General features: G+C 46.1%; 1 protein-coding gene across 3 annotated transcripts in view; it reads right to left on the bottom strand.

Moving 5' to 3' along the window:
- SLC24A3 (solute carrier family 24 member 3) overlaps window positions 1-24,393 on the bottom strand; it is a 188,388-nt gene that overhangs the window by 27,940 nt on the left and 136,055 nt on the right. For 2 of the 3 annotated variants that reach the window (XR_012763145.1, XM_075413691.1), the window contains 9 exons: window positions 17,196-17,270; window positions 13,283-13,308; window positions 11,557-11,610; window positions 9,868-10,013; window positions 6,163-6,323; window positions 5,304-5,580; window positions 3,565-3,731; window positions 1,655-1,769; window positions 649-761 (listed from right to left, as the gene is read on the bottom strand). Coding sequence is in view for 2 of the 3 variants with exons in the window: in XM_075413691.1 (XP_075269806.1) it covers window positions 649-761; window positions 1,655-1,769; window positions 3,565-3,731; window positions 5,304-5,580; window positions 6,163-6,323; window positions 9,868-10,013; window positions 11,557-11,610; window positions 13,283-13,308; window positions 17,196-17,270 (1,134 nt within the window). In the remaining variant the exon portion in view is untranslated. The remainder of the gene's footprint in view (window positions 1-648; window positions 762-1,654; window positions 1,770-3,564; window positions 3,732-5,303; window positions 5,581-6,162; window positions 6,324-9,867; window positions 10,014-11,556; window positions 11,611-13,282; window positions 13,309-17,195; window positions 17,271-24,393) is intronic. The other variant, XM_075413692.1, reaches the window with a different exon arrangement.

Here is a 24,393-nt window from a genome sequence, read left to right as displayed (position 1 = left end):
CGGCAACAGCGGCTTCCCTCTAGGACTTCACGGCATCTCCTGGTCTTCCTTCTCAAAGGGGAGCTTGCAACAACTTTGGGGGTGGGGGAGTGGCTCTTTCATCATTTGGGAAGTAAATGACGGTTTTATTGGTGTTGGGTAGTTTTTCCTCAAACAGGAAAACTCTCCAGTTTTTCCTGATGACGGTCACACTCTAAAATATCCAGTTATTTAACAGCTTCCTTCAACTTCCAGTGTGTTAACAGTTTAGTAATGCTAGAATTTTTCTTGCCAAAAGCCTTGCAAGTCTGCTCTATCCTTTGCTTTCCGCTTATGTGTTTATCCCCTCTGCCTTACTAAAAACAGGATCATTCCCCTCATTTGGAATATATTCAAGTTCATGAAAATACAGTATACTCTAGTGAGTTAGCTTCTTTCAGCACAGACCACTGCCCTTATGGAGGAAATGGAAGCACTTGTCCTCCAAATGATGGCGAATGTCCACTGACAATTAATTGCTACTTCTCCCAAATCGTAACAGAGCAAAACTATTTGTTTCTTCAAAATCAATCCAGAGAATTTTGGACTCAATTTTTTTTCCTAATTAGATCTGTTTTATAAAAAATAAATAAACATATAAATAATCACATGAACAAATGTAGGACTTACATATGATCCATAATTCACTGCTAGGGTCTGCAAAGCCCACGGGAGGCCTAGGCCAATTAAAATATCAAAAACGTTGCTTCCGATAGAGTTGGACACAGCCATATCCCCCATACCTGCAGGAATGGAAACCATGTACAACCAGACATGTCGCAGACAAGTCTTTCAACGTTTAAACAGAAATACATTAATCTGAGCTAATCCAGACAATTTCCATGTATTAAGGCAAAGAGTTAAGAGAGATTCCTCTCACCCCTCCCTTCCCTTTTCCCTTTGCCTCCCCATTGCACAAGGCCAGCAGGGTTAAAGGGGCTGAAACCACCTTCTAGATCATCTGAGAACTTCCCTCAACTAATCCTTTGCTGCTGTGGGGGACCTGGCCACTGGCTGTGCTGGCTGCAACCTGCTGGCACTCTGGTGCCATGCTCAGTGGGGCATCTGATACTTTACTCTAACCATGACACACGAGTTTCTATACCAGACTGGTTAGATTACGTCTTCAGGTAGTCTATTAAGTAGTCAGTTTTTTCAATGAAGGGCCACTGTTTCTGTTCCCCAAAGCAGTACTAACAACTTTCTTTTTCTCTTAAAGCACCTACTGCTGGAGTCATAAGGTAGTGGCAGGGAACTGTTTTCCTTAAGAACAGTAGTATCTTCCGGTCTTTATGACTATGGAGAAAAGCTGGAAAGTGACCTGAAAGACTCTTATGCCATGTTCTAAACAATTCTATACCACCAATATTTAAATTAAGAAAAATCTTATGACTTTTGGGGAAGGTCTGAAATTGACAATAGCGCCAAAATTTGTTCCACACCATCATTAAGAACCTGTTATGTGCTTCGCAATAGCAACATAACTAATTTCCTTCTGTGTTCTTATTTTAAATTTCAGCCTCAGGAAAAGGGCTCTATGTGTTTTCACATTCAGGACACATCTGTGCTACCTAAAAAGCAAGAGGACACAAGCATACACTTCCATAGCAGTATGACGTCTCTGTGATGAACCTACCTTGCCTTGCCACGATAAGGCTTGCCATGCAGTCTGGCACACTGGTTCCAGCTGCCAAGAAAGTGATGCCCATGATCACATCCGGAATTCCCAGTGTGTAGCCAATGATTGTCACCTAAGGAGAGGAAACGAACTGTCAAGCTGTTTACAAGAATTAAAATCAGAGACCAGCTTGGCCCGTTTCTGCGAGATGCTGAGACAGAGTTTATTGCTCAGTGCAATACTTTGTTTACACTTCTTCACACTTTCTGTGAAGAGAAGCAGTGACAGGCTTTTTTGGTATATTCATCACCTGGCAGAGGATAGCATTGACCTGCTATGTACCCTCTTTGGTTAGCTGCTTCACATCCTTCATCCACAATTTTCCTGACACTAACCTGGAAAAGAGACTATATGGTGGCCCACTACCCTGTGTAACAGTCTCCTATCTTGGCTGAAGTTTGCAGACATTATTACACAGATATAATAGCTAAGCAGACACTAAAACAACCCCATAGTTCATTATACCATGAAAATGCTATATGCAGGGACATATCCCCAAGTGACTGCAAACAACTCCAATTCGCAGAGAGGAGATACCTTTAATTTCCTCTTTCCTTTGCGACGCAGTCTGTGATAAATTTGTGCTCTTCAAACTGATTAATATTTTTAAATTTTGGATGCCTTTGTTTAACAATGCCCATTTCCTATCAGCCACATTTAATTGCTCTTCTGAACTCTCTGCAGCATACTTGAAGAAATGTGAACCATATGTTAGAAGCAGCACAGTGACCCTGTGGACTCTGGTATTTCAGCTATGGAAAGCTGGGATAGCTTTTTTTCTTGAAAAACACCTCATCCTTGCAGATGAAAAGCAGAAGAAAACAAGTAACTTTCTATTTCCTGTTCAGGGTAACATGGGTTATTGAAAACAAAACAGAAGAAAACTCCCTCTTCTGTAACTGCTTTGATTAGTCCCCAGGGAAAAGCCTGGCATTCATTTTTGCATTTAGTACAAGAATGAATTGTGAAGGTAGTGAAGATTTTTTGCTGCCTCCCCCTTCCCAGCAGGGAAGCAGCGGCCAGTGCTTTAGCAAGGTATCTCCATACTCTTCAGATCCCATGCAGAGACAGACCACGAATCACGCACTCCATCACAAGTGCAGCAGCCCAAAACCAGGCTTCCCTTGTTAGACTCTCTCCTGATGCCCATGCTCCATCATCGTCTGATTCTGCTCAAGAGTACAGACTGCCCCAAAAGAAACACAATCCATGCTGCAGAATTACTGTAATCTTAATGAAGACAGCTTACACTTTTCACCTACACATATCATGTAACAAGGCCTGCAGCAAGCTAACAGACTCAAGGACCCAGCCAGTGCACAAAACTCCCCTGTGAACAGGCCAGCTATGCTTGGATTTCCTTGTGTCCATTTTTTTTATTCCCTTCTACCTTTAGGACAATGAGGTAGAACTAAGTTCCTGTTGACTAGAGTAGTTGTGCAAGAATCTGGCTGAATGTCGTACTTTTGTTCATGCTGAGTTCAATGTGTGATCATTCACAACTCCGTCTCTCAAGCTTGCCTGCTCCAAGAACAGGGAAAGCTATTGAGGCCAGCTCCTTACTAGCATCAGGGCCTCTTTACACAGACCTGCACGACAAGGAGGTGCTAAACTGGTGCAAGTGTATTCTTTTCTCATGTTAAAAAATCTGGGTGAAATTCCAGCCCTGAATCAAGTTCAAAGGCCATGGCTACCGGCCTCTAATTTTCTTCTCCAAGTGTGGACAAGTCTAACGGAAATAGAAGTAGACTTCAAGTTTCTAGTCTAAAAATTCAGGTATGTAGAACTTTCTACATATTTCTCTAAGCTGGTAAAACCATTTCTGTTGCCTCTCCCAAGCTGTGTTTCCTGCTTTAGTTGGTACGTACCATCCACACCATCATGTAGGAGAAAGCTGCAATCCAGAGAGTAGAAGAAGCAAAGGTAACCATGAACCATTTTTCCAAGTGGGGTTTGTTACAGTTGGGCACTGTGAAGTACAGGACAAAACTCAATGGCCATGTGAAAAGCCACTTCAAAATTTCTATCTTGCCAGCTGTAAAACAAACAAGGGAAACAATCACAATCCTAGTCTGCTTTAGTCCAGAATGTTATTATTTCGTTAATACTAACCAGCAAGATGCCAGGCACACCTCAGCCTGACTGCTATTCAAACAGCTAATGACAAGACATTCCTGCTTCAGAAGAGCATGGTGTGATGGCAGAGATGGGAGGGCAGAGAGGGGCACACAAGGAAGGAGCACGAAGTGCCTCCCTGAGAGTTTGTTAAGTCGTGGATCAGAACACACCTGCTATCCTCCACGGCTCGAGTTCTTACAGCTACCACATAAAAAGCAAGTTCTAGGAAGAGATCTGATCCATCTTCAATCACCTTATGGGAGGGTACAGCAAAGATGGAGCCAGGCCCTTCACAGAAAGGCACAAGGACATTATAAGAGCCAGCGGACTCAAGTTGCAAGATGGGAAATTCAGGAAAGATGCTACCATAAGTTGTGCATTTTTTTTTTCCTACCATGAGGGTGGTCAAACACTGGAACAGGTTCCCAGAAAGACCGTGGGATCTCCATCCTAATAGACAACCAAAACTTAACTGGATGCAGCCTTGGGCAACCTGCTCTGAGCAGCGGTTTGACCCAGAGATCTCCAGAGGTCCATGCCAACCTTTCCCATGCTATGAATCTAGTGTCATGGTCCACAGACCATCTAAATTACTCTCTTCAAGGCTCGGATATTTTCCTTACTTGAACTACAGCTATGCTGTTTGAGTGAGGAGATCTGAATAGGAGTTCCCAAAAAAGTATCTGACCTGTAAAGGGCAGGACCAGTCCCCTACAGTATTCTGGCTTGTCTGCAACACAGCAGATCTTGCCAGCTGTGAGTCAAAGGTAGAGCAAGGATATGTTATAATCATCCCGAGACCAGAGCCCTGATGGGGTAAGAGGGACTTGGCAAAAAGGAGATCTCCATCCTGCAGGCACAGTGCTCAGCAACCTGAGGCAAAAGTGGGTTTTTCACAAGTCACATAGCTGTTCTGACTTTCTAAGCCCTCCAGAAAGAGTGAGAAGACACTGCGGCTGTGCCTAGCTAAGTGCAGGAAGCAGAAGTGCCCAAGACCTTCATTTGCCTCCGGTCCACATCAGCACCACCACTGCCTTGTCTCCCCCAGCGCTACATCTTACCACCAAGGTAAGAGTGAACCTCATTTCCCAGTGAAGGTAAGGTGTAGACACAGACACATCTGACCTGCATTCAGGCATTTTGCCAGCAGCCCCAGCATCCTCAGCTTCCTCCGCCATCAGCAGAGATCGGCCTTTCCAGAGGGTGACCCAGATTTGGGGGCAGGAACCACCCTGTGGAAATTGCTGCCTCTCTCCAACAGACAGGCTGCAGCAGAGGTGCATCCAAACCCAGGATTCTGCATCCTAAGAAGTATTTGCTGCTTCCCAGGTCCTCTCATCTTTTACCTGTGACCAGGAACTACAGTGGGAGGTGCAGCTGATGGGAGTTCTCAGAGACACTTCTACCTCAACACGTGTCTGTGATGCTTTCTGGCATACCCAAATGGAGTTTTGCTTTCTGGAACAACACAAACCCAGGAGCTTCTTACTGGGTAGGTCAAAAGGTGTGTATGGCCCTTCATGGTCATCATCGTCATCATCTTCTTCCTCTTCCTCATCATTTTCATTGTTCTCGTTATCTTCATTCTCATTCTCTGTCTCGTTCCCAGCCTCAGCCATGTCTTCATCCCGCCGTGTGCCATTTACACCCCGCTCAGTGGAGTTGCTTGGGCCTGTTCCATTCTCAACCACGTGCTTGATAGGTATTTTGATTGCTACTTCTGACTCACCATTTGTGTAAGTCCTGCTGTTGATCAGCCTTTGTCTCTGTAAATACAGGCACAAATTCTTGCTGAAAGACAGATTTTTTTAAAATTTAATTTTTTAAAGAGAAAGGAACAAAGAAAGAGATGTGCAAAGTTCCTTAAAAATTTGGCTTTAAAAGCAAATGGGATGAATTTTGATCAACTATAACGCAATGCTTGCTTGCAGATGACTACATAAATCTCACAGATACAACTTTTATAAAAGAAGGATCAGTGGCTGTAGAACGGACTGCAGGAGTACGTCAAGACCAGGGCCAGACTAAGTGCAGACTCAGTGGAGTACCACATTATTAAATAAGTGCAAGCGATATTAATGTCAGATCAACGCAGGGGGCACCTCCTGTCAGCAACAGCTATAGGTAACATACCCACATAACGACTTCAAACTTTCTCTGCTAAAATCTCCATGGGGACATATAGCAAGGGATAATTTAGTAAAGTCAATGTCAGAAGGATAAAAATCTGGAAAAATACTATCAGGGATCTACAAAAAACACAAGAGCTCCATTTTGACCCAAACACTGCTATAGGAAAAGGCAAATTCAGAAGCAGAAGGGGAGGTGAGGAGACGTAAAAGACATACCTCATTGATTAACATGCGGCTGGCCATGGAGAGACGTGTTTTGGGAGGGAAGTGGCTGGTTATCATAATCCGGAGCCCAGCCTCGGAAAATGAAAGCTGGTGTGGGTATGCAGACAGCAGCTCATCCACCATGATTACTGAGGCTTTACGGTGGAAATTTCCTGCAGGCAAGAAACAAAGAGAAACTGAGGTAGTCTTCCAGCAGTCTCTCTCTACCCTACATGGCTCTCAGCAGAATAATCCTGTGGGTGCCACAAGTCCTTTGTAAGGACCATTCCTTCAGCAACTGCCATTTAAAATATGCCTCCTCTATCCTGAATTTCTGTCTTTACACATCCTACAGTTCTGTCTTAAAATAAATTGCCAACAAGTTATCTCCACTCATGCTCATTACAGAGATGTAAATCTGCTCTGCACAGTTCACCACAGGCCTGTTTTAGCCAGATCACTGCTTCCACAGCACCTATTCCACCAAGGTAGAAATGGTGCTGCGGCAAAGCTGCATTAATTCTACTGTTATACTCTGCACTTCTGTGAGGATACTGGCCTCACCCAGCATTAACCATACACAGGGATGAGGACACTGTCACTGTGTTCCTGCGGGGTGCCAATGCAAATGAAAAGCAGGTTCCTGCATCCTGGGCTCGCAGCTCATGGCTGGGAAGTGCCACCAAAGCTAGCAGCAAGCGCACGTGCAAGTTTGCTGATGACACCAAACCGGGAGGAGTGGCTGATACACCAGAAGGCTGTGCTGCCACTCAGCAAGACCTGGACAGGCTGGAGAGGAACCTGATGAAGTTCAACAAGGGCAAGTGCAGGGTCCTGCACCTGGGGAGGAACAACCCCATGCACCAGTACAGGGTTGGGACTGACCTCCTGGAGAGCAGCTCTGCAGAGAGGGACCTGGGAGTGCTGGTGGACAACAAGCTGACCATGAGCCAGCAGTGTGCCCTGGTTGCCAAGATGACCAGTGGGATCCTGGGGTGCATTAAGAAGAGTGTGGCCAGCAGGTCGAGGAAGGTTCTCCTTCCCCTCTACTCTGCCTTGGTGAAGCCCCATCTGGAGTACTCTGTCCAGTTCTGGACTCCACAGTTCAAGAAAGATGAGGAGCTACTAGAGAAAGTCCAGCAGAGGGCTACGAAGATGATGAGAGGACTGGAGCATCTGTCCTATGAGGAAAGGCTGAGGGAGCTGGGCTTGTTCAGCCTGGAGAAGACTGAGAGGGGACCTAATAAATGCTTATAAATATCTGAAGGGTGGGTGTCAGGAGAATGGGGCCAAACTCTTTTCAGTGGTGCCCAGCAACAGGACAAGGGGCAACGGGCACAAACTGAAGCATAGGAAGTTCTGTCTGAACACGACGAAGAACTTCTTCCCTCTGAGGGTGATGGAGCACTGGAACAGGCTGCCCAGGGAGGTTGTGGAGTCTCCTTCTCTGGAGATATTCAAGACCCGCCTGGACAAGGTCCCGTGCAGCCTGCTGTAGGTGACCCTGCTTTGGCAGGGGGGTTGGACTAGATGATGACCACAGGTCCCTTCCAACCCCTACCATTCTGTGATTCTGTGCCCATTCGTGGGGCATGACCCACAGAGCAGGAGCAAAGGAACAAGGAAACAGGGGCAGGTACCTGAATCGTACTCCAGCTGGGGCACAGTGCCAGCGCCCATTGCCTCTGGGGTGGCACAGTGCCAGTGTCCATCCTTTCTGTACCTGGATGCCACCTCAGGCCATGAATTCTGGGCCAGGACTGGGACTCAGCAGTACGGAAACCTGAGGTCTTCTCTGACACTTCTCTGCTATGGTTTATTACAATCAGTGTTGAACACTGTGAAATGTTTCCTGACAGAAACTTCTTACAGAAGAGCATCTCCTTGGCCTTAGTGTCACTTTTTTTTCTGACGGAGAAGGTTTGCATGGATTGGGGTAGATAAGTGGGGTCATCCATAGTGAAAAAAAAAAAAAAAAATCAAAAAACAGCCAGACAGCTTTTCCTTGTGACTTTTTCCATGCTGGCATTCCCTGTATGGCACTCGGGGGAACTTCCCCAAACACAGGAATCCTTCTGTTTGATTCTTTTTAGTCCTCTGTTCAGAAAAGGCCTCACAAAACAAACGGTAGTGTCTGAAACCTTCAGGCAACCTGTTGCAATGGGTCTGCTTGCAACCCTGTCCTACTGGCTGGTGTGCACAGCAGTGCCACTCGCCTGTCTGGGCCCTCAGTGGCCCACTGCCAAGTAAGTACAGGAACAATTTGCAAGAAAATGAAGCAATCCTTTCATCTTCCTTCCTCAACCAGTTTGAGTAACCGCAAGTGTCCAGACCAAAAAATCATCAGCAGCTGAGCAGTGTCACGCAAAGACGCATTCTGGGGAGATTTAAACCAAATCCCACAATCAGAACTGCCTCATTTGTGCGTAACCCTGAGGCCACTGGGAAAACCTAGATGACTAAGCCCTGAGCTTATGCTTACAGAGTTTTATCAGTCTAGCTTTACTGGTACAGAGTGTAGTCATCTTGCCAGCACAATTTCGCTGTGAGAGCCCCAGGCTACAGATAGCTGTTCCCAGAAAAGCAGCTTCCCCAAACCAGAGCGCCCAGCACTCACAAAAGCCTTACCTCAGCAATAGGGCAGTAACACAATGGCTGGCTTCTGGTAGACTCAGAGGGCTTGATATCAGCACATAAGTCCCTCTACATTTCAGGTTTAGTTGCTTACTATATACAGATTGTCTTTCAATCATGGTTTGCAGGGAGACCCCTATTTTCGTTAATTTTTCTTTTAATTCAGCGAAACAAAAAGGGCAGCCCATCTGTAGTCAGAGACCAGGACTGCTTTAGACAAGACAGAGCTCCTTCTCAAGTTAAACCAGTGACTGGGGCAGGTATTATTCCTTATGACAGGCGCATATAAATCCCAAGCAGTTACTGCACACGCTTGTTGACTGTCACAAAGACAAAAAAATTATCCTCTGTAAATACAGTTTAGCACATGCTTGCAAATGCACACACTGAGCTACTGCTGCTGAGCTACGGAGTTGGTGAATTTCTTTCTAAGCTGAAGAAATACAATCATTTTTATACGTGATCGTGACTGAAGTCAAATGGGAGCAGATTTCAGCCAAAGTGAAATCCACTTAAAGATCATTTCCGTGGAGAAGTTGTGTACATCCAAGACAGCATGTGCAATAAGAGCACACCACCTAGACCAACACAGAGCCCCCACTCTCCCTTCACTGGGGGAAAAGTGGACGCTAGTGTAAGTAGGGCCTTCTTCCCTGCTCAGTTTATGTTGCTTTGGAATGGAGTTAAATTTAACTGGAGGTACTAGATATAAATGGGCATCTTCAGTGCAAAATAACAGTGCCCACAGAAGGACTTACAATGGCATGGCTGTAACGGTCTAAATAAGTAGCCTCTGGGCAAGTAAGGCTCGAAGCTGGAGGAGTCCCTTCAGGCAGGCACTTGTCCAGCAGCAAGAACTACCCAGAGGAGGCCTGAGCTGCCTCCAGCAGCAAAGGATTCGGTGGCTGGGGTCACCATGCCGTTACCCCAGGTACAGGAGCCATGGCCATCTGGCAGGAGGGTTACAAAAGGACCACCTCCCCGCCTATTTCCTGGCTGGTAAGACAGAAGCAGTCCACACCGCATATCTAGCAAACAAACCTGTAAACATTCAGAATGATGCAAGCAAGCAGGGTGACTTACTGGAACAGTTACCTTTCTTTAGTAACACCACTGTGGCATCGCAGTTGCTGTTATCATCCATTTCCGTGTTACTTGCTAAACCGTTCACCATATTTGCAGAGTTTTTTGTCTTCCTTTCGAAGCAGTGATGTATGGTTGAGTTGTACCTGCACAAAAGAAACAAACCTTTGCTCCTTCTTTCTTGACACTGTTCCTTTCCTAGACTCATATCCTGTGTGATCCAACTAAGGGAGGAAAGAAACCCCTTCTGGCTTTAAGGAAATCTAGCCACAGTATACCAGAGTTCTAACCTAATTGTATACAACGCAATCTCTCCGTACCTAGAAGACTAGGAAAGATTCAAGACATGAATTTGAAACACATGTATGCTTACGCATTATGTGTAATTAATATTCTGTATAGCAAATAATGATTACTTGTCATCATCCAAATTTATTTTTCATCACATCATCACACCTGAGCATCAGTGTTGTTTTACCTGTGAAGATATACCTCAGAAACACAAAACTGTATGCTAAGTTCTGTCTCAACTTTAGTGGTGGTGGGGAAACCCTTTGACTCTTGTTTTATTTAGAGTAGCCAGGAGCTGACAAAAACATGAGCCAAAGATCTCACCACGACACTCAAAGGCAACGGCAGACTACTGTGAACACCTGGCCGAGGTCCCTAACCAGGCTGACAATCTCCCCAGCTATATCAGAACAGGTCTGAAACATCTGTTCACACTACAGCATTGCTTTCAGGAAGAAAAAACCCACATTCTAGATTCAGACATTACCACTGCCTGTTTTGCTGGTCAGTTACTTGTTGCAAGGGTGAAGGTACCCTCCACGTTAAACAAAAAGTTCCTAATTGTTAGAAGTGAGATGAATTCTGACATGTGCTCCCTTCAACCCAGCTTAAGTGTTTTGCTGTTCTCACTGAGAATTGCTTTCACAATATTTACTCTATCATCATTTCAAAATAAATCTCTGCTCTTACTTGTTGAGACAAGACCACTGGGGTGCTTGGCAGCTGGAAGGTTTTGTTGAATGTTCCAGTTCAAATCTGGGTTTCCTTTCCACTGGCTTTTAAAAACAAGGCAGGAGGAGGGGAACCAAACCACAGAACAGACTAGTTTTGCTAGCATGAACTTGCGTGAAAGAATCTATGCTCAGAAAATCAATGCTGACTGTGCTGTAGTTTTATCATGGGTCTCCAAGCAAGCAGGAAGAAATTGCTGTGGAGTTTTGCATCCATAAAAAGCAGACTGGAATCTCCTGCCTATTTATTTCTGAGTAGGGATGCTAAAGCAAAGTCAGAAGAGGCTGCTTTGGTGGAATTCGGGAGCTGGATTCAGCCACAGACTGAATCCACAGATTGCTGCCACAGACTTGCTGCATTAGCCTTGGTCGGTTCACACAGGGCAAGGACCATAAAGCACCACCCACCTTCAGATGTCTGACCCTCAGATCTGTACTGTGGAGATAAGCAGCCCCTTCCTGCCTCATCGGGATAAATTACAGACAAGTACAAGACAGGGCAAGGTGCTTTAACCCCTGCTATTGGAGGTGCTGCTGGCGTGCAAGCTGGGTGATGCGACGGAAGCCCACAGCCTGCAGCTCTCTTTAATTACTGTTGCAGCCTCTGGAGAAGCACTGGAGGAGGGGGCCTTACAGTCTAAACAAGCCGAGGGCGCATTTGACTTACTTCATGATAACGATGTAGACGACATACATCATCACCAAGACTAAGGACTCCCACCTGCAAACAAGAGCAACACGGGAAACACATCAGAGCAGGGCATGGCAGTCAGCTGCCCGAGTTCAGCCATTCCCCCACCTGCGATGCCACAACCTTGCAGAAAGGCTTGACTCTCTGGGGCTGTCTTAACACACCTCTAGAAAAGCAGATGCACAAAGAAATAACTCACACACCCATGTGTGCTGCCTCCTTTGTTTTCGTGACTTCTGCTCTGGTTTTACTTGGCCAAAAAAACCCGCCAGCTAAGGACAAGTGACTAAACACAGAAGTTCAGTGAAAAAATCACGCACCCAAGGAAGGCCAACACTTCTGTACGGATGATACCTGTGGGGGCCGTGGCAGAGGGAGGGGAGCAGTCATTCTGCTCTGCCTGCAGGTTGTTCAGCTTTTTGAGAATGCTAAAGCACATCGATCATGCAGAGATGACCTGAACAAGGGGCAGGTGCTTTTTTGTTACTGCTGCTGCACAACCACTGAGAATGCAGCAGGCAGCAGTTTAAACTGCTGATTAGATATTGTCAGGTTTTTTTCCCCATTGTTTCTGTGTCAAACTAACAAAATTTTTATGAAAACAAAATAGAATATGACTTTTGGAACTTGTTTCTAGGTAATCTTTTCATTGACTAAAATACTGTATTCTGCATAGGTCTCTATGGCAAACTGCTAGTCCTTGTGGAAATCATCCACTATCAGACTAGTGTATACTAAAACGCACGGGCCGTTTCCTCCTTAAGGACTTTGAGGCATTGCACTAACCATATCAGTATCTCATTCCCTGCTTCTGGCAGTTCAACACTGCCAGCATTGATGTGTTTTAGTCGAAAGGCACAGTCAAATACAATTGGGTCTCCAGTAAATTTTAATTAAAAAAACAAAACAAAGAAAACCAAGCCATTGCAAAATCAGCGTTTCAGAAATCCTTCTCTGAAACTAAACATAAATTCCCCAGTGAGAACAAGTTTAAGCAAACATGCAACTCAAAAAGCCTGACTCCCCCTAGTGCTTGTAATCTAAATAATACTGGCTGTGAGTGAAATCAAAGCTACCACTATCACTCTGCCAGCCCTGAGAGGTGCTGAACACAAAACCATGAAAGCAAAACAACTGAAAGTACACTTTTAAAAGAGTTTGAAGCCCTCCTGGTCAACACACCTACTGCAGTACATTTCAGCACGTTCATGGGGATATAAACATTTTTTTTCTTTCTTAAAACCCGCTCTTTGCTCTTTAATATTGCCTTACGAGCTTGTGTTTTTTAAACTATTAAAAATTCAGATACTGGAACACACTTATTTACGACTGCTTGCGTGGCCCTTTCCATTCCCAGGTGGCCGACATCCCTGGCACCCCGGCACCCAAGCAGCAGTCTCTGCCTCTGCTGAGCGCATCACCATCCCCGGGCTGCTGCAGGGTGGGCAGAGGGCACCGACTGCCGCCGCTGTATCGGGAAACAGTTTGAGTGATGCTCTCCTGGGCTCTCCTCTCTGGCTCAGAGAATGAGTTATTCTAGCCCATCTTATGCTGAGGTTTCTTACTCAGCAGGTAACTGCTGCCTGAATCGCCCTGCAGAACTTTTTAGCTTTTCCCTCCTCTCCTGATGAACCCTACTTATTGCGGCTTTTGTGGTATACCCAGAAAAAATGAAAAGGGAGTCACGGCCGGATGTACTTACCAGGAAACTTTTTCGTCATAAATAAACTGTGGAGAAAAGGTTTAAACACAGGCTTGTTATACAGAAAAACACAGCTGAAAAGAGCTCATCACCCGAGGAGGGGACAGAGTGGGCACAGCAACCCAGGGCTCAGGGCAATGCCGTTGAGCTCTGGTCTGTTTTGGCACTGCCCTCCTGCGCAGCCTTCGAGCTTTCCAACCCTTAGTTTCTCGCACCTCGCCAAGGCAGGCAGGTACTCCTTCCCAAACACCGCCGGATCCAGGCGCCGGGCCTGGCCCTCTCCCGGGAGGCCCTGAGGAGGCGGAGGCCCAGGCGGTGGCCGGCAGGTGGCCGCCGCGCTCCACAGCTGGGCCCTTCCCCAGCCCGGGCTGCACCATCAGCACCACCGGCCCACGGCGTGCCCGGGACGAACGGCCGGGACTGCACACGGGGTGCCTGGGAGGGCCGGCCCCTCAGGGCAGCATGGGGCCTCTCCGGCAGGCCGAGGCTGGGGTTTCGCACAGCCACCGGCAGCCCCGCGGCCTGGGCAGCCGCTCTGCCCTGTCGGCCTCGGCGAGGAGCCTGCTTTCCCTTCAGTCCTCCCCAAGAGCTGGAGCCTGCTTTCAGCCCCACGCTGCGCCGAGAGGCAGAAATGCCGTGTTTGCACTAGGGAACACCACCTCCATGGCGGCACGACAGAGAAAAAGGAGAGCAAGGGAACGGGCCTCTGCAAGCACAGTGAACGCCTCCCTTCAGCCGCGCAGCCTGTGAACAGCAGCTCCTGCGTGGCAGCCAGCACCCAGCAGTCGTTAGGCTGGCTACTGGAAGGAAACACGACCACGAAACGTTAGCGTGTTGTAGGTTACAGCTCCCAGCCACCACGATCTGATCTGACAAGGCCTGTTTTAGGTTACAACGTCTCGGTGTGATGGGACATGGAAGCGTGTGCATTGACCTTTGTGATTAAAAATCGCACCCATCCCACTTCTGTCACTAATGACTGACCACATCCCTTGAAGTTACGATACACAGGCATCTTCCTCCTTTCAGGGGAAATAACAAGTAACGGTTTTGCCAAGCTCTACAGGAAGACAAGGTAGATTTGTAATACTATTTTAAGGTTAAAAAAAAAAAAAAAATCACCGGGGCTGAATCAAGGTGAGGTAAGCATGGTAAGTGCGGTTTATCTGCTTCTAATCTCTGCAGTTTAGAGTTCACTCGTCCTTATCAAATGGCCTGGGGCACCGAACAAGTGAGTTTATGCTGCTTTGCTATTCATTACTGCAACACCGCAATTGCTTTGCTAGTGGAAATGGAAGGAGACAAAGTCACATTGATTTACCCGGCAGAGTATCAAGCTTTTTAAAGTTGCTGAATCTCAACATTGGCAGGCCTGTATTTATTTCCCCTCCGGTGTATTTATGATTAGTAGAGACACCAGTGGAGTGCAACTTATAATACAGCACCACAAGCTGCTGTTTAAAATACTATGGGAGCAACCTTCTACAAGCAATATCATCCCTCAAGAAAGATGATTATATTTGAACTGCAGCAAAGTCTCAATGCCCTGATATGGCAAATTCTCCCCATATGGCAAAGCATTTGAGCGCCTTCTAAGATTTAAGGCGCACAGAAATCTAACAAAGGGGGAACAGCATGCAGGTCGCGCTATGCTCTGCACAGAGTCTGTGGCTTGTCTCCCAGCAGAGACACTGGGGACTGGACAGTCAGTATTTGAATAACAATGTGCTGCCACCTAAATTTGATTCTGCCTTAAAAGGGTAGGAAAGATCTGAGCCACTGTGAAGCCAGGGGTCCCTGGGTGAGAGAAGGGGAGGAGAAACTTCTTGAACTGAAGCAGTGTTTGACTCTGAAAGGAGAAATCCTCATTTGCCATCAACTAGGGAGCAATACTGCATATAAAAGGATTGGTAAATCAGCTGGGAACTAAATCTTTAACCATTTAAAATGTTTTCCCTTCCGCCCATCTTTCTCAGTTTTTCTGTAACAGGTGTTTAAAAGTCATTTGCAATGACTGCTATGTAGTAACACCGAAGAGAAGTGGGACACGCTCCGCATCTCCCAAGCCTCAATTAGCCATATGGTGCTGTAACATGGGAATAAGAGTTCTGGCAATGCCTTCAAGCCTCCACTAATGCCTGGAGTTGCACAGTCCTGCTGCGTGAAGGACCTTGAACCTCACAGCTGACAACATGAGCAGAAGAGTGGGCATACATCTGGACAGAAGCTAACCCAAGGCTTAGGGAAAAAAAATAACAGTATACTGATCTTACGGGGTACACTCCCAAAAGAAAAGGACTTCTGCAGTTCTGTAATTATGAAGAACAGCTTATATGGAAATTAAGTATAGGAGAAAAGTCTTAAGGGTAACAGAGATGTCTGTTCAATGAGCCACACAACTTTCTCATTACATAGGACACGTAGCTAGGAATTTCAGGGGTGCACTGGACACAATACAATAGAGAACGGTTCTCAACATCCTGAAGCAGCTGACAACCACAAGGAGGAACCAGCCATGAAAAATACCTGCCTTGCTTAAAGAATTTGAAAACCAATGACAGACTCAAAAGATTTTTAACTTGTCTGCCTCCATGCAATAAATGAAACACCTACTCCAAACAACAGGAGGCTAAATGCCAGGTAGCTGCCCACATTTGTGCTTCCTGTTCAGTAAACTAAGAGAATGCCTCCTAGATGTCTTTAAGCTCATGCAATGTAATTTATTACAATTAATTGTAATTATTACAATTAAGTAGGTGTGGCCAACTTTGTTGTTTAGGAACACTTTTTGGTATGAGATACTGTCAAACTGTTAAAGCAAAAAAAAAGTTTTTCATTTTGCAGCTCATTGCTCATAATTACATAGAAAAGTTATTCTTCATCAGGTGCAAAAAGGCTGACTTTCCAGTGTGGGGAATAAAAGTACAAACAGGTTGAAGCAAACCCTCTGAGATTAGACAGATACACATCTTCGCACCTATGGAATATGTATAGTATACAGGCACGTGCAGAATGAAGGCAAAACAAAGCACACTGTTGAAACTGCGACTAATAAAAGTAGTGCAAACTTCAGAAATGCAAGTGTTCATCTTCTGACTCTAAAGTTCCCCTCTTGTTTACACGTGGAAGTTAACCTCACAAAATCACTCTGCCGTTCTTCTGCAATTTATGGTCCCAGACTAGGCCTAATTAAAAAAAAAAAAAAGGGCAAAAATCCCCCCAAAGTAGCAACTGTTACCAGGAAACTCAATTTTTACATTTCCTGACTTTGTTTGGTATTGGTTGCAAAGGTAATGCTAAACCGATGGCAGTGTCTTTAAACACTCATGCTAACATTTTTTTACTGAGAGATTCCGAGTACTTGCTGAGCTTGATGAAAGCTGGAATAGGAGCAGCACTAAGAATTAATGAAACTGTAGCATTCATTAGAGGATTTGCTGCTAGCGTGCATGGACAACACCTGCCACAATCACATGTGGAAAAACTAATGTTTTGCAGTTGTTGAGGCTCTCTTTCCTCTGGGCACCAACGTTGCCTCCTTACAGGTCAGTGAGACTATTTTTAGGAAGCTGTGAGGGTTGCTGTCAGAAGAGGACTGACAGCTCCAGAGCTGGTGGTGGGGCTGCAGAACAGGGTTTCAGCTCTGCACCCTGCGGCTCCGCCGAGACTGGGGCACAGCACTTCTCTCCAGCTATCGCTCTGGGCTCTGTGGAAACTCCTCGATCTCCTACCCCCAGGCCAAGCTTTTCTACAAAACCATGGAGATCACAAGTACATTTTTCCACAAGCAGAAAACCATGTGACCCCTGGAGCTAGGATCTTAGCTACAAGACTATGATTTCTCAGCGGGCTCCCTTTACAGGTGGCAGTAGACACGCAGGCTCCTACAAAAGAACAGCCTTCAAAAACTTACCACAATGAGCGCAACAACAGACAGCGTATAGTAGATTGAATCTCTCAAGAGACTCCACGACGACAGTGCGACGACCTGGGAAAACAGGCAAAGAGAAGGTGTCAGCCAGACTCTCACCAGCACGACTGCCACGCTCACAGTGTGTGCCGAAGTTAAGCCCCTCACTCTGTGTAAGCTGTCCCCACGCATGCTTGGATGTGAGAAGGAGACCCAAGCCAGGAGATGCACTGGCTTTCCGCAGCTGCTCGAGGAACAGCCGCTAGGGAGATGGAGGGATGGCCATATCTGAAGAGCAAAAGGTGTAAGGTCACGGGCAGCAGATGACTTCCATGCAAAGTTGCAGACGTGCTAAATCACACCAGTGTTGTCAAAGCCACGGAAAGGGGAATCAAGCCCCAAATATTTATGGATGACAGAGAAGTTTCCCATGAGCACAGCAGGCCATCTGATACCCTTCTGCTCCTGAAATCCCTCCCGAGTACACACCGCAGAGCCTGCCACAGCAGTCCCCACGGGCTGAGCTGTCCCCCGGGTCTGGCTGTGTGCTGCAGCCGGAGGCGGCTGAACGACAGGCAGGCGCGGGGCTGCCTGCCACGGTGGGGGCTGAGAGTGCAGCTGCTGTCAGAGCAGCGGGAAGGGGCTCAGCTTTACCAGCAGCACCCTTCTGTGCCAGCACTGATGCTCAGCAACCAGTGCCTCGATGGAGAATGGTCACAGGAGATGAGCAGCCCTGTTGAGTCTCTAGGACATGACGTGACCACTCCCTTCCACTCACCCCGCAGTTTACATCTGTTTCTTGTATTAATTTTTCCCAGACTGGGACTCCCACCTTCCTTGAGAAGAAACCAGCCTGAAACGCTGAGCAACAGCACAAGGTATGCAATGGTCCAGTAGCCAGGGGAACACCATCAGACATAGCCCCCATCTGCTGCCTAGCAATGTGGGTCCTCTCTATCCTTGTCCTATCAGCACATGCCTACGTCTACCACGAGTCCAGCTGCTGGCATCTTATATACTGGGTTTCCACGAATTTTCGACTGCTGGATGATGGGCTTGTCCTTGCTAAAAATGTCAGCTTGATCCATGCTGACTGATTCATGGGAGGACAACCTGAGCAACAGAAGTTGCACTGCAAAACAGGAGTCTGACAGCACAGAGCAGCCAGATCCCCAGCACGCTGCTAGCCTGAACCTCGGCATAGCCACGGCTTCACCCACCACACTGATGGGTATCACCACAGCTCCGTGTGCATTTGCACAGGTTTTGGGACAAATACTCAAGTTAACACTGCAGCAAAGCGTTAAGAACAAACCCCAGGAATTTACATGCAACAGAGGATAACTTGGGATTGCTGTGCAGTTCATTTCACTTGACACCTTCCAAGGCCATGGAAATGAAGAGGAAATGTCACTGTAGGCTGAATGAGCCTGCAGTTCAGATCATTAACACTATTCAAAAGGGCGGATTAAAAGCAGTCATGTGGTGGTAACATCTTCAGTACGACTGTATTTTTTGCAGCCCTAGGAAGTCCCCTCAGTAGAAGCTTCTCCTCAAATCTTCATTTCCCATTTCTGGAGTGCATTTCAAACACTGCGGGTTACATCCTTCACAGGTGTAAACCACAAGGAAGCAGATGGGAGATGGTTAATTGACACTGATTTGGATCTGGCCCCTGAACATACAAATGAATTTTCTGACCACATCCTCCAGTCACGCTTGTGCACGAATTCAGTCAAACAAACAGTAATCTCATTTTCATTTCTATCATATCTAAAAATAGGTCCTATTTCAGAATGCTAGCAAAAACAGTTTCCCAGATTTCTCCACCTATTAACTCTTACAAGATTGGAATTTTCCAGAACTGCTAGTAAAACAAATGCTGTAAAAAGATACTGACCATTATACTTAAAAATCTCTGCAGTCTCCTAATACTATGGCTTTTTAAAGTGGATATAATTTATGCCCAGTGTAAAGTCTCTTTATGCAACCATTGACATGTAAGAAACTCCTATCTAAAATAAAAAAGCAAGCCTTTAAAGTCCTTGAGTCAGATTAGATTTATACCAGCTGACAATACATTTCAAAGCATGTAGGGACTGATGAATGGAGATGCTTTGTGATGGGAATTTCCAATGGTAGAAACCTGGAGTTGGGTTCATAATTCCATTCAGAGATCCATAATTAAATCTCACATCCTATAGATAGCGGGCCCCTTCATTTTGATTGAGCAATTTTTGTAAGAGAGTTTATAAAATAATTTTACATTATTCCACTCAGCTTTTATGATGCTAGTTAAGGTCCTGTGCACTTTTCTCAGCATGGATGCTGGTGGAGATTTTATGGCTGTAAACTTTAGCTCTGCATAATAAAAGTTTTAACATTTCTGAAACAAATGACAAACCCCATATGAACAGGCTAGCTGGCAACTGTTGCTATTCTAATAAACTCTCTCCTGGGTATAAGGGGTGTCACTATGCAGCACAGCATACCCGTGAAAGCAATATGTCCCAGTTAGTAGGAGTCAAGCTAGTATCTCTCCTGTTCTTTGATACTCTACAATAATCTTGAAGGTAGTCTGCAATATTTTTCCAGAGAAAAAATATTTTCCTCAGACGCCCGAATGAGTACATTAACATCCAGATGCTTAAATGCAGCTATCTAGCAGCAACCTAGTGCACAAAAGTCATAGACCAAGATACGGTGGAAATCACAAGGACTCTGGATTGAAGGGAACATGCTCGTGCTTGGGACTTGTACAGGCTGCTCACATTTCACAGACATCCTAGTAGGTCTCCCTGATGCAGTAACTACGGGGCAATTAAATCTCAGTTCTCCTTAGGGCACGAGTCATTTAACTGAAGTCTTCGAACCACTTGATCACTGAGAAGAACAATCTGGCATAGGAAAGCCATGCACATGAGGTAACCATGCACCGAGGCTAAAAGCAGCTAATTAGCACTGAGGGAAATGGTCGTACTTTGAGCCTGCTGACAAGAACCATGTAGTCTAGTTATAACTGTCAAGACCTTGAATGCGTAAGTTGTGCCGTATATTCTTGCAGAAACCAAGGACTTCACATAAATCTTAACGCTCTGGAAATCACTTAAATTACAGTTTCGCAGACTAGGGCAGAAAGGAAATCAGGGAAGCAATCAGCTTGGGCAAAAACATGATCAAATTTGAGTTTTAAATAAGCAACACTGTAACCCAGCACAGAGCTGGTCCTTTGGGAGCCAAGCGTTAAGGAGACAACTGTAAAACCACCGACTGTCGGGTTACGCATTTCCTCCATTCAAAGGAAGTACCCGAAATTCAACACCCAGACAAATGACCATTAGCCCTCTCCTGACTACTGCACTGGGGACTGAATTTGGCATCCCCAGAGCTGAAAGGAAGAGCTCTTTAGTCCAGGCTTAAATGCAAGCAACCCGCAACAAGTCTGACACGGATAAAGACCCATATGCTCACCTGCATTCTGCAGCATCATTCCTATGGGTGAAACGACCCCTATTAGATATCTATCCGGTTTCTCACGGGTAAACTTTTGCCCTGCAAACTCTAATGTGTAACATTTGCTGCTCAGAATGCTTATCTCCCTTTTTGAAGGGCTGGAGAGCAGATAAACGAAGACTTAACCAGTTCCAGTTTGATTTCTCCAGTTCTTAACTCCTGCAGCAGCGGCCCCATGCAGCAGACACAATGCCCTCCATCTAGCGCACACATGGAGACAAGCCACCAGGGAGAAAACCACTGAAAATCAGACAATGGCACCTGCTGCTCTTGGCACCTAAGTTAGCTCAGGGCACCCGGGGCCTAAATGGCAATATACTCCATGCCCCATGTTAGGGCTTCACCACTTAACCCACTATAAAATTGACCCTTTTCTCTTCTGCTCTTCCAAATAATTCTCTCCTCTTGGCAACACGGAAGCTCTTCTCCCACCCAGAAGAGACCTGGTGACAGAGGCTGTTCACCTGACTGTTTTAAAGCCTGCTACTTGCCTGCTCTCCCCATTATGGTGATAGGCCCAAGATGAGGCATGTGATGCAGAACATGGCTGCTGCTACCTTAGTAAGGATCACAGAATCACAGAATCATAGATTGGAAAAGACATCTAAGATCATCAAGTCCAACCATCTGCCTAACACCAGCATGGCTGCTAAACCACATCCCAAAGTGCCACATCTATACGCTTTTTGAACACCTCCAGGGATGGCGGCTCAACCACCTCCCTCGGCAGCCTATTCCAATGTCTGACCACTCTTTCAGTAAAGAAATTTTTCCTAGTATGTAATCTAAGCCTCCCCTGACACAACTTGAGGCCATTGCCTCTCATCCTATCACTAATTACTTGGGAGAAGAGACCAACACGTGCCTCACTACAACCTCCTTTCAGGTAGTTGTAGAGAGCAGTAAGGTCCCCCCTCAGCCTCTTCTGCAGACTAAACAGCCCCAGCTCCCTCAGCCGCTCCTCGTAAGACTTGTTCTCTAGACCGCTCACCAGCCTCGTTGCCCTTCTCTGGACACGCTCCAACACCTCAAGGTCTTTCTTGTAATGAGGGGCTCAAGATGTGCTACATCACTGGAGACCCTGAGAGCAGGATGTTTGCGCTGCTGCTGCTGCCAACAAGGGATAAGGCAGTCCAGATGGATACATGCTGCTGGGTATTTTCTCTGCTCAACTTACCAGGGGAAGCACATCTACATCCTTCAGGGATCTTTTCCACTCTGAATTGTTCCAGGGCTTTTTCTCGCCTCATGGCTCATTCCTCGCTTGACATTCTTGGACTGAATGATCAACTACAAACACTGCCTGGAAATGCTAGGCTTTGGAAGCAATCTTCCTAATCTTGTTTCTCTGTTACCCTCTGGCATAGAAAATCTAGATTTTCAGGTATTAGGAGCTAATAACTGAAGTTGTTAATGTGGAGAGGCAGGAATGCTTGGGTGAGGGTGTAAAAAGATTAAAGACAATCCCTGTGGCGATTAGCCTTAAGACGCTACGGAGATCAACAGAGATATGCTGATGGTGAGTCCACCGCTCAGTGCCTCACAGCTGGAAGCATCTCCTTCCCAGCTGACATGCTCGTGGCGCTGTTGACTCCTCGCACCTAGTTTAGTTCATTGATGTTAGATCTTAACAGAGAGATTGCTGTTCAGCAGAATGCATTTTCAGGCAAAGATGAATGTTTCTCATGAGTTTTAAAGGGAAGCAGCAGAACGTCTCTAATTCATTAGACACGGTTTTAATACAAACATATCTCCTGCAGCACTGCACCACATGCAAATGTTCCTTAGTGACTGACCATGGTCACTGTCTTGGGTAGGCTGTCCATGCAGCTCTGGGGCCCAGGGGTGCTTCCAAATTAATCCCCAGGTTGGAATTCTACTCCACAAGATTTGAATGAGGCTGTATTGAGAGCCACAAAGCTCTTTTCTGCAGAAGCAGCCTTTTCTTTTAATGGTCAGCTACAACCTGAAAGTGACCGTAAACTGAGGCAGCCTTACCTGGCAATGCTGCAAGACAGCTTAAGACAGGCAGCAAACACAAGCTCCTTTTCCCTGCTGCTGTCTTTCTCCCTCCTCAGAGATGGGAAGCCAAGGGAATAAGTACCGCTGCCAGGCTCTGCTAGGCTGGGGATGAGAGGAGCAGGCAGGCAACTGAGTGGTTTCACAGCAGATGCTGCCCCCTCAAGTTTTCATTCAATACATTTAAATTCTCATTAAGGGCTTGTCAAAAGGCATCCAGAAGCAGAGAATTTGGGTTAGTCTTCATGCTGCCCTTCTTTGATACGGACTGAGCAGAAGCAATTAGGGAAGCTCTTACACCACCCTAACGGAGGCTGGGACCTGATTTTTGAACACTCGTCTGTGCTGACTGACAAAATTCTTGCTCACTGTGATACCCTGCAGGCACCCTGAAACATCACAACCAGCCGGCAGCGTGCTGTGCCAGCCTCTTCAATCAGCTGCAGCAAGACACGCAGTGGGAACCTCCTCGCACACTACTCCTGGTTCGCAGGAGCTACCCCCAGAGCCAAGGGGTAGCTCTTAAAGCCTGGTGGGGTCCCCTCTATAAGGTGTTGGTTTCCTGACACTACCATTCAGCAAATCCTTGACACAACTCCGTATCAGCCCTGTGATAATATAATAGGATCTCACGTCAAGTTAAGATAAATGACTAACTGTTGGCCAATGTTACACTCAGTGGTGAACTTGAGTGGAGATCGGGGACAGGTTTTCAGAGACATCAGACGGGCAGTAGTTTGTAGTTAATGCATGTCTTACGCATTTGGAGCTACATAAAAATAAAAAGAGTTCTACCTTAGCTCTCATCCTGAAGACAATGGGAAGATTAAATCCAGCAGAACTTTACTTCCTCATCGTTTGCAGAATTCAGCCTCTAGCAAACCCCTGGTTTTTGCCTTGCAGCAACCAAACCCAAGCACTGCTGCAACCCACTGAAGAGAGACAGGTCACAGCAGAGCCTACCAGCTGAAGTATCTGAGCCACAGCTAAAGAGACCAAGGAAGGGAGAAGCTTCAAGATGCATACATATTGCTGTTCACCGATTCAGACGCAACACATGCATAGTTCCAGAATGCAGCAGTGATACGGCTTAGTATTGTGTGGATCCTCTGTCCAAACACGATGCCAGTAACAACCAAATCAGCATTCACTTAAAGAGAGCCTGCTGTGCTCACATAGCCTGGCATCACTCCAGTGGGTCAAGAGTTTCAGGAAGAGAGTTACCTACAGTCCACTGTGAAATCTTCACTTATTGATGGGTTTCATTGTCATTAACTGCATTGGTAATAACACTGATATTAGTTGAGGTTAAATTTTACTTGCACTGCATGAATGTAAATGGCAGATGTCTTAGCAATAAACATCGTTATTGGGTCTTAATGACCTTATGCAAATCCAACCAATCATCCTGAAGTCACAGCTGCTCAGCCAAGCCAAGCAGAAAATTAAAATATCTTTCATGAAATGACTGAGACACTTTCTCCACCAGGTACTTGGGAGAGAGGGAAATTACTTGATTTGACACAGCAAAACCTGCCCACAAGGATGGATCCTTGCATGCCAGACACTTGTGTTAAAGACAGAACTGTGCTTCATTTGCAAAATTAAAGTTATGAGCAGTTTGTCATCTGTGTCAGTGCTGGGGAGAAATAGGAAGAAAATCTACTTC

The sequence above is a fragment of the Opisthocomus hoazin genome, chromosome 2, assembly GCF_030867145.1.
Source record: "Opisthocomus hoazin isolate bOpiHoa1 chromosome 2, bOpiHoa1.hap1, whole genome shotgun sequence".
Taxonomy (NCBI): Eukaryota; Metazoa; Chordata; class Aves; order Opisthocomiformes; family Opisthocomidae; genus Opisthocomus; species Opisthocomus hoazin.
This window is presented reverse-complemented; position numbering and strand designations above follow the sequence as displayed.